Below are 10,807 nucleotides of genomic sequence, written 5' to 3' on the forward strand. Positions count from 1 at the left end.
CAGATCATAAAATATTTCAGTTAAACAAGTCTATGGTATAAGCCTTGGTAGTTCAAATCAGGTAAATTAGGGCATCTCTTGTCACCACTTGGTGACAGTATATCCTATTTTCAGGGTCAAGTTTTAAGAGCAAATAACTTCTTTAAAAAGATAATTCAAGAGCAACCATTCATACCCTATGTGTTCTGTCACAGTACTTTGGGGACACCATAAGTATTGAGAGGGTTGGGAGTTAGGAGGAAAAACACAACTATTTAATNGGCTTGGAGTTGTTGCTTCCACAAAGACAAATTTAAAGAAAGGAGACTAAACACATTTCCCTGCCTAGGCCCCTTGGCCATGGGAACAGAATCACAAAGCTTAAAGGAACCCTGGCAGGAAATGCAAGTTACTGAAAGATATCTGCACACCTTAACAGTACACAACCATTCAATTACAACCATGTAGGTAGTATACAGTGACTCACATAAAATACAGATCATAAAATATTTCAGTTAAACAAGTCTATGGTATAAGCCTTGGTAGTTCAAATCAGGTAAATTAGGGCATCTCTTGTCACCACTTGGTGACAGTATATCCTATTTTCAGGGTCAAGTTTTAAGAGCAAATAACTTCTTTAAAAGATAATTCAAGAGCAACCATTCATACCCTATGTGTTCTGTCACAGTACTTTGGGGACACCATAAGTATTGAGAGGGTTGGGAGTTAGGAGGAAAAACACAACTATTTAATGTTTAAGTTATTCAGTATATCAAAAATTGAATCTGCAACACTAAAATAGAGAAAATAGCGCTTAACTGAATACTCAGATGCCCAGGCACACTCATACCTACACACCAAGAAACATACTCCATCTTTTAAGAAAGCTTTTCACAAGGGGCAAAACAAAGAAGGCTTTTTACTCTCACTTCTAAACAAAATCTATTACCCAGAACCCTCTATTCTTCCAGTATTGTCTGGTTATTAAAGTTCTTATAATTATAGGAAAAAGTTTATTAATTTTTCCTATTGTCAAATGTTCACTACCTTGGATCCTTTCTTCCCTTTGGGGAATCCCATGAATTCCAGCTCTCCAGTAGATGGTGGAGGTCCTGCTGGGCCAGGGAGGCCAACATCCCCCTGTAAGATCAAATGGAACATTAAGCAAAGTGAAAATCACACTGACCATTTTTCTAGAGGGAGGGGATGTCCTCTGGATGTAACTCACAAATAAACTGTCTCTTACTTTGGCCTCTTCACCCTCATGCCAATGAGGAAACAAAACTCTCATTGCCAAAGGGTGAGAAGAAGTACAAGCCTGACCATTGAATTTCGTACCAGCACTGCAGAGGGAAGAGCAAGATGGATAGAAGGAAACTTTAAGTTCATGGTTGCTATGAAAGGATGTTTAGAAGAAAGTAAAAAAGGAATCAGAACAAGGTGAATGACTACCTCTTGGCAACAATGACCCGACTCTAAGTGGTCTAATCCTTGCGAAGAGCACAAGCAGAGGCAATGACGTCCACGTTAGAACATTGGAGGCAAGAGTTGTTCCTTCAGAAGGCAGCACAATTGTGAGAGAAGGGTGGGAATGGCAAGTTCTCAGCCTCGCTTGAGGCTCTGAAATCACAATGCAATGTGTAAAGAGAGAAATGAGAGAAGGAGGGAAATAAAAGAGAATGGTGAAAGAGAAGTTAAAGAAGAGAGATAGAGGAGAGAGAGAGAGACAGAGAGAGAGAGAGGAGGACAAAAAGGAAAAGGAGGAGGAAGTGGAGAAGGAGAAAGGGTAGAGAGAAGAGGGGAATCAGAGACAAGGAAAGAGAAGGGAACAGAATACACAAAACACCAAGGAAAGACCCAGATGGAAGGAAGAGAAAGAATCTATTTCAAGGGAATATGTTTGTAAGACATACACCTTTCACAGGTAGGAAGCAAGGGAATAACAATATTTTGAAGGGAAAAGGACCACAATAGCCCATGTGTGGCATGTATACATGCAGCCCTCAAGAGATCCCACCAGAGGATCTAAATGCTCATTTCCCAAGGCGAAAAAACAAATCCTCTTACACAAGCAGGCACATGTGTGTAATCAGACACATTTCTTGCAGCATATGGAATGCAGATTGTATTTTTTAAAAGCTATTTACCTTGACTCCTTTCTCTCCTTGAAAACCTAGCCCCATATTCCCCTATGGGAATACAGGGATACAGGGAGGAAAAACAAAATCAATTACTAAATAAGCTCTGGGAACTTAAATTGGAATGCAATCTTTTTTACCAGAAAGTAGGGTTAACTAAACCAGTATCTCTCTGGGAAATCCAGAGTACTTAGGAGTAGGAAGCAAAATTCCCCAAGACAAAGTATACTTACATCAGGACCAGGAGGACCAGGAGGCCCTGGAGGACCCTAGATTTTTTTAAAATCAGAAAATAAGAAAGAAAAGAGTTAGCACTTGTTAGTTTCTGTCAAAAGAATTGTTGAGAGCCACTCCCCAGTAACTCAGCCCTCTTTCCTGCTTTGGCATAGTAGATTATAACTGTCTTTCCTATGGTTCCCTGTTATCTACTTTGAAATCCCCCAAATTGACCTGGTAATCCCATTAATGCTAAGGTAGTGAAGACTTCATGTGTCATTCCTCCCAACAGGCCAGAAATTTCAAAATGATGACCTTTGGTGAAACTAAGTCAAAGTACTGAGTAGTGGGATTTCCTGCATTGGAGAGAACAATCTGGGGGCACAGCTTTCCTAGAACCACATAGATGACTGGCTATGCTCTTCCTCTACCAGTGATGATAAACAGGTTTTGTGTCAGAAAAACAGGTAGGTAGGTAGAGCTGCCCAAGATGCAGTGTTAGGAAGGAATCTGAAGCTTCTTCAGTGTTCAGGGTGGGTGATAGTGATGGTAGTATGATTAATTAGCAATACTTGTCATGAGTGAGGAAGTGGAAGGTGGCAATAAATGTGTCAGGGATCTGCCATCCCTGGGCTGTACTTTAGGTTGAGCTAAGGTGGGAGGCTTTAGAAGCACAGATTGGATGGTCAGAGAGACTCTGATAAATAACTCCAATAGCTCCTGGTAAGAGCACACTTTACTTTAACCCTCCAAGAATGGAGGTTGCCCTTGATCACCAGGAGGACCTAAATTACACAGGCTTACATTGAATCCATAGTATGACAGGGAAAACAGTCATGTGAATACTGTGATCACACACTAGGCTTAAATTGATCTTACTTGTAATCCTGGTGGTCCTGCAGGTCCTACAGCTCCAGGAGATCCGGGTGCTCCTTGTGGGCCCTAGAGAGGCAAGTTTTTACCAAGTTGAAAAAGCAAGGCAGTTTTCCAAGAAAAGGAAAATATGTATGTCCACAAGAACTGTACAAGAATGTTCATAGCAACTTTATTCATAATAGTCAAAAACTGGAAATGTTCCAGTTGTCCAGTGATACAAGGATAAATTCTGATAGATTCAAACAGTGGAATAAATGCCTACAATAAAAAGTAGCAAATTACTGATATATGAAACAACGTGGATGAATCTCAAAATCACTGTGTTAAGTGAAAGAAGCCAGACCCAAAAGGCTAGAGGTTATATTATTCCCTTTACGTGAAGTTCTAGGACTAGCATAATAGAGAAAAATCAGGATTGTGGTTGCCTTTGGGGTGAATTGGGGCAGAGATTGACAGGGAATGAGCAGGAGGGAACTTTCTGAGGTGATAGTAATTTTCTATACCTGAATAGAGGTTTGGATTACATACAAGTGTGCATTTGTCAAAACTCAGCAAACATACACCTAAGGTTTATGTGTTTCATTGTATGTAAATTTTATATAAAGAGAAAAAACTGCAAACAAATATTGAAGTCTAATTAAAGATAGGCATGCTATAGGATTTAGGAGTAAGTGAACTCTTGTCTACCATTTACTTTGAAATTCATTAAAAATAGGATGGATTAAACACCATATGTTCTCATTTATAAGTGGGAGCTGAACAATGAGAACTCATGGACACAGGAAGGGGAACAACACACACTGGGGCCTGTTGGGGGGTGGGGTAGGGGTAGGGACAGCATCAGGAAAAACAGCTAATGCATGCTGGGATTAAAACCTAGGTGACAGGTTGATAGGTTCAGCAAACCACCATGGCACACGTTTACCTATGTAACAAACCTACATGTCCTGTGAACTTAAAATAAAAATTTAAAAATAGGATGGATTGATGGACAGATAGAGGGATGGATAGAAGGATAAAGTAAGTACAGTTGGCCCTCTGTATCTGTGCGTTCCACATCTGTGGATTCAACCAACTATTGATTGAAAATATTTTTTTTAAAAAAAGGATGGTTGCATCTGTATGGAACACATGCAAACTCTTTCTTGTCACAATTCCCTAAACAATACAGTATAACAACTTTTTATATAGCATTTACATTGTATTAGGTATTATAAGTGATTTAGAGATGATTAAAAGTATAGGGGAGGATGTGTATAGGTTATAGGCAAATATGACACCATTTTATACAAGGGATTTGTGCATTCATGGATTTGGGTATCCATGAGAGGTCCTGAATCCAATCTCCCATGGATACCAAGGGATGGTGTATAGTAAAATATTAATGGTATGCATGTTCATTGCAAAATTCACTCTTCTTTGCTCTATATTTGAAATTTTCCTATTAGAATGTTATAATAAAACAAACACTTTTTTTAAAAGCAAAAGAGTTATATTAATATCAGGTAAAGTAGGCTTTGAGACAAATAATATTACCAGAGATAAAGAAGCATATTTCAAAATGATAAAATTGGTCAATTTATCAAGAAGACATACCAATCTTAGACGCCTATGCACATAATAGCAGAGCTTCAAAATACGTGAAGCAAAACTAACAGAACTTCAAGTAGAAACAGTCAAATCTGCAGTTACAGTTGGACATCTTAACATCCCTCCTTCCATAATGAACAGAAACACTAGACAAAAATATCAGTCAGGACATAGAAGATCCAAACAATATTATCCATTACCTTGACCTGATGGATATTTTTAAGATCATTATACCCAACAACCAGCTGAATACATATTCTGTTCAAGAGCATATGGAACATTCACCAAGATATACCATATGCTGGACCATAAAACAAACCTTGACAAATTTAAAAGAACTTAAATAACACTAAGTGTTCACTCTAATTGCAATAAAATAAAACTAGAAATTAATAATAGAAAGATATCTGGAAAGCTACCAAATATTTGGACATGAAGCAACACAATTTTAAATATTCCATGGGTCAAAGAAAAAATCATAAGGGAACTTAGAAAATTTTTGAATCAAATAACAACAATGTTAAACATAAGACAGTGAAATCGCAAGAGAAAAATGATCTGGTGAAATGCAAGGGTCCATTTCCAATGGTGGAGCAGGAATAAGTTGACACGGGAATAAGTTGATAAGGGGCGGAGAGGGTAACAGAGGTTGGAACTCAGACAGGAGGAAGAGAAAGGAGGAGTTCAAAGGGCCTCCAGAAATAAATGACAGTCTGAACATTGTTTTGAAAATAACTAGCCATCTGTGATCATCTTGCTGATCACAAATACCTTATTCGGCCACCAAACGCCTTCTCCCCAAATTGAAGCAGTTTGTATATCATGCCTGTGTATGTGGACAAACATTGCACCTTTGTGGACAGGAAAACAAGTACCTAAGAGAAGCTATGCAGCAAGTACAGTGGAGGTTGTTCTGTAAATGTAATGAATACACTGTGTAAGCCAGTTGTTTTGCCCTAGGGAATATGTATGGCCTTGGTCCTTATTCATCTCTGTTTTTGTGTGTGCTTGTACATATCCCATTTTTTTGCCTACATTTTCTCACGAAACTCTGTAACTCTCTATTTAGAAAGTCTCCTCCCACTGCCAGCTAAACACCATTCACACTTCTCACAAGCTACCTTCTGTCTCTCAGACATAAAGACTCACATGACATATCCTTAAGTAAATGGCGTCTCTTCCTCTAAGTTGCTGTGGAATTCTTATGCCACATTCCTACTAGTTTTTCCCACCCTTGGGGGCAGGGACTGTGTCTACATTGTCTCAGAGTTTACTCATAGCACTTTGCTAATAGTAGGTGCTCAATATCAGTTGAGGACTGAAAAAAGAGAGGACTGAAGAAAGAAAGAGTGAATACAGGAAAGGGAAAGAAAGAAGAAGGAAAGAAGCATTTTTTCTTAAGTTGTTTCAAAAAAAAGTGATGACAATGTGGAATCTTAAAGAAAAATAAAGCTCTTATTAACATAACTCACAGCCTTACATAGACTCACTATTATCAAGAGTCCCTAGAAGGAATTTCTGTGTAGAATACCTTTTAAAGCAATGTGCTCTACTTCTTTTGATTTACCCACAGCACTCGACACACAGAAAACATTTAGTAAATGCTTCCTGAATGAAAGGCAAAATACTAGGGGAAAGTACATCCCAGTGAATACATAAGTCTCTGGCCTAAAGTCTGAAAGCCTGCTTGTCATGCAACTTGACAGTAGACAGTTCATCCTCTCAGTGCTTTCTCATTTGGAAAATGTCAATACTGTGACCCATTCTATTTCAACTGTCTAGATTTTCCTTGAGGTCTACAAAGACTTTAGAACATCATAGAGGAGAATTAAAATGCACCATTAGTGATAGTCAACACTGAGAACTCAACACATAAATAACAACTTACAGTGATTCCATCCAGTCCAGGCAGCCCAGGATCCCCCTGAGAAACAAACGCAGGACACTGAAGAGTTTAATAAATTAAGCCTGCAATATTTCAGATAATTAACCTAACATTCATAGGGACAAAAACACATCTCTGAACCTTGGGCCTCCTCTGTCAAAGTCTTGTGTTTTAAATAATGTATGAATTGGACATATTCGACTGTTTAGATTGTTTACTTTTTTCTGTAAGAAAAATCTGGACTGTAGAAGACACATATTATAGCCTTGGCTGAACAGGATTTCACATTTTACTTGGATTAATTAATTTTCACCTTTGCTAGGAACTTACCAATTAGAAACTACTTCTGTGGGCTGGTGATTTTCCTACTCCTTTTGGAGGAAAGCAAAGCTACCTTCCCGTGTGCCTTCATCCCCAAAAATTCTGTGCCCATATGTATACAATGCAAATCAGGCATTTCAAGGGAAAATCAACAGAGCATACAGTCTCTGATTACGTTTTAAAATTACTTTGCTGCATCTTTAGTTACTGCATGAATCGGTAATATAACCATCTTGTGAAAATTGTTGTGTTCCACTGGATCCAGGGTCTCTGATTTTTGGCAAAACCATTTAATCACTGTTTTCTAAGACAATGACCAAATTTTGACACCTGCTAGTCTTACTCCACTTGGCTTACAGTAAAAAATCAGCTCTCTGTTGCATGGAAAGAGCACTGCCTGAGTTTTAGCTCTTTGCTGAACTGGCTTTGAGCAAGTCACATAGCCTCAGTACACCTCAGTTCTTCTAGCTGTAAAATGAGCAATACCAATACAAGTCTGACAATCATGAGGTCCTTTCCAACTCAAACATTCTATCTTCTACTATGGCATCTATAGTTAGAAGCCCATACCCTAAATCTCGTCCGGCTCTCCAGCCACCCACCCCCATCACTGCCTTCCAAAGTGATTTCCAATGTTCCAGGCTCTATGCACTAATGGAAGACAGAAAAGTGCCATCAATTAGCTGAGTGAGCTTGGTGCATCTTCTCCTCAGATGTTGGGCAAATAAATTTTCATTTGCTACCAGGGAAATGATGGACTCCTGTCCTGCTCTGCAAGGGAATAGGGCCAAACATTTGAAGCCAGGGTTTACTTAGGACCCACAGGATATCAGGCAATACAGTCACAAGAACACAGAAGGTTCTTGTCAATTCTGGAAAGAGATGAAAGTTTCCAGCCAGCTGCAGGGCTGATGGGCAATTTTTGCAGACATCCAGGTGCCCAGCTAGGGTGATGGGTTGGTGTGAAGCAACAGAGAAGGGCAGAACCAGGATCTTTGGCTAATGGCCATGTTGAGATGGGCAGAGATATACATGGCTTCAAACCAAGGTATACAGACACCAAGGATTCTACAGTAGACAAAAGGTATCTGCCTGCAGGAAATGTCTTGGTTTGTGAAATAAAATGATACCCATGCAAACTGTTTGTTTGCTGATCTATCTCCTATTTTTGGTCTAGATCCTGCAGAGCAAATCTCTTTGACAGTATAGTTGCAAACATTTATGTCAATGTTTCCACCACAAAAAGCTCCAGATCCTTTTAAATCCATCTTGGTCTGCTCCTTAAATAGAGACACAGATGCTAGTTCTGGAAATGTTTTCACTGGAGGTGGGGCCCAATGCTGGGGAACCCAGCTTATAGCCTACTCAGCTACCTGCCTTGCAGGCTCTTACCTTCATTCCTTTGAAACTACTTGGAGCAAGGACAGGGTCACCTTTTGATCCTTTCTGACCAGGAAGCCCCTGAGTAAAGTAGTTAAAAAAAAATTGAAGAAATATACACACTTATAGTCTTTTTAATTGCATTATCTGATCAGATAAAGGATGGGACAGCAAGAGCCTAAAACCATGTCGCTTTTTCTATGACAAAATTGGCTGTACTAAGGGGCAAAACACGTTCCTTGACCAGGTGCTCCGATTCAGAGCTGTATGTCCTCCCAATCCCCAAGCCAGAAGTCTGTAAAGGGAAGGGGTTTGAATGGGTCTGAAATGTGTTAAAAGTCAGATCATTTACATCTATTCAGAGTACTGATCTGAACAACCACAAATAACTCATATAATGGAGAGTTCACTGCTTCACCCCTCACAGTGAGCTTGGTGCATCTTCTCCTCAGATGTTGGGCACATAAATTTTCGTTTGCTACCAGGGAAACTGACAGAACCTTTGTCTAGGACAGAGGTTAGTAAAATTTCATGAAAAGAACCAGATAGTAAATACTTTAGGCTTTTTGGGTCACAGCTAAACTCTGTTTTACACTCTTCTTCTTCTTTCTTTCTTTTTATTTTATTTTATTTTTTTAAAAAGCAGGCCACAAACCAAAGGCCATGTGGACCAGTTTGTAGACCTCTGGTCTAAAAGATATCTACAAAAATACCTTTATCTTGTACTTCTACCACACAACTTCAGATTCAAAGCCTGTCTAAGAGGCTGGTGTATCTCACTGCTAACATGAAAAACGGTTCAAAGTACACAGTTCCAATCTTTCAACTAGATTTTTTGCTGTCTTAGTGCAGATGCTGGCTAATATCTGCTAGAGTTTGTATACCTGGGGATAATCAATGTCCCTACACCTAAGGGAAGTCAGGATTTGTATTTGGGGTAGGGCTAAGCTTTGTGGACTGAAGCATTTATTGAATGATTGATTCCTTCAGCACAGGGATTATTGGTATCATAAAACAATAACATGATCCCAGAAGCAGAAACTGGGTTTTTTTCCTAACACTGCCTGTTTCACCTTATTCTTGTGGCCACTACTCTCCTGAAAGAAGCTTCAAAAAAGCCTACTGAATAATCTGTTCGGTATTCAGCAAAGGATACGTCTCAGCTTAGTAAAATACATGTCCAAGTTCCTATTTAGGCTTGAGGTTAAGTTTAGAGACAGGACTAGGTTTTTACCTTTGTCCTTTGTCAGAAGGTATTCTTTACCTCAACATTTATTTTCTCCCTCTAGGGGGCAGCATGTCCTTGCTTTGCTGGATTTTCATGGCAATGTTTTAGTCTATACCTGGTTGCCATGGCAATCTTTGGAGAACTTTGCGACTCACTTAACTCATCCTATGTTAGCAATACATCTTTCCTTACCTCCCCACCCCCCGGCATATTGGTTTGGTTTTTAGGTCTCAAAGTCCTATATGCCAATCTGGGGCTTGTGCTTTGTCCATCTGTCTCATTTTCTCACACATATACCCACACCCCAACCTGGTCACTGAAGGTGGTGGTGCTGCTTTTCCAATGAAGTGTCAATTAATTCACGTATCTATAAAACATGTCTAATGAATGGTGTGATTTCTAGTTAAATATCTCAGATCAGTGCCCTCATGAATTTAGATTATTTCAAGGGAGGTTGAGAATGGGTCTGAAATGTGTTATTTTTCTCTTTCCAGCCACTTGTAAAATCAGTCGGGAAGGGCATTGTATTTACTAGAGATCCCTTAGATCAAAATATCTGAGCCCTATCTGGATGAATGGAATTAAATAAAAGTGGTGACACTGGGATCCAATAAATACCTTATCAATACCATAACCAAGGGTTACGATGTGTGAGTGTAGCCACAAACTCTGTTACTATAGAGCAGGGTTTCTCAACCTCAGCATTATTGATACTTTGAACCAAATGATTCCTAGATGTCTTGTGCCAGTAGCACACCACCAGTTGTGAGACCTCAAAATATCAATAGCAATTGCCAAATGTCCCCTGAGTGTCAAAATCACCCCTGGTTAAAACCACTGGTATAGACCAAGCTAGCAAGCCCTTTGGGTTTTGGTTAGTGCTTCCGTGATCCCATATAAGTCTTCCAAACATTCCTCAATATTGTCTGATGTGGGACCATGTTAAATAGCCCAAGTGTGTATTTTGCCATGAAATTTACTACAGCCTTTTAACAATCTTGCCAACTTCACAAGCTGCACTAAAAAAAGGCAACCCTAGGCCGGGCGTGGTGGCTCAAGCCTGTAATCCTAGCACTTTGGGAGGCCGAGACGGGCGGATCACAAGGTCAGGAGATCGAGACCATCCTGGCTAACACGGTGAAACCCCGTCTCTACTAAAAAATACAAAAAGCTAGCCGGGCGAGGTGGCGGGCG

The 10,807-nt window shown here is 39.6% G+C and overlaps 1 protein-coding gene across 1 annotated transcript in view; it reads right to left on the minus strand.

The window, feature by feature from the left end:
* COL4A6 (collagen type IV alpha 6 chain) overlaps positions 1–10,807 on the minus strand; it is a gene marked incomplete at its 3' end in the record, with an annotated part of 301,135 nt that overhangs the window by 44,300 nt on the left and 246,028 nt on the right. Inside the window, exons 7-12 of the mRNA XM_017863099.1 lie at positions 8,398–8,466; positions 6,688–6,723; positions 3,213–3,275; positions 2,351–2,386; positions 2,127–2,168; positions 1,027–1,119 (exon numbers count right to left, since the gene is read on the minus strand). Coding sequence (XP_017718588.1) covers positions 1,027–1,119; positions 2,127–2,168; positions 2,351–2,386; positions 3,213–3,275; positions 6,688–6,723; positions 8,398–8,466 — 339 coding nt within the window. The remainder of the gene's footprint in view (positions 1–1,026; positions 1,120–2,126; positions 2,169–2,350; positions 2,387–3,212; positions 3,276–6,687; positions 6,724–8,397; positions 8,467–10,807) is intronic.

This window comes from Rhinopithecus bieti, unplaced genomic scaffold (genome assembly GCF_001698545.2).
Source record: "Rhinopithecus bieti isolate Rb0 unplaced genomic scaffold, ASM169854v2 scaffold_68554, whole genome shotgun sequence".
Taxonomy (NCBI): domain Eukaryota; kingdom Metazoa; phylum Chordata; class Mammalia; order Primates; family Cercopithecidae; genus Rhinopithecus; species Rhinopithecus bieti.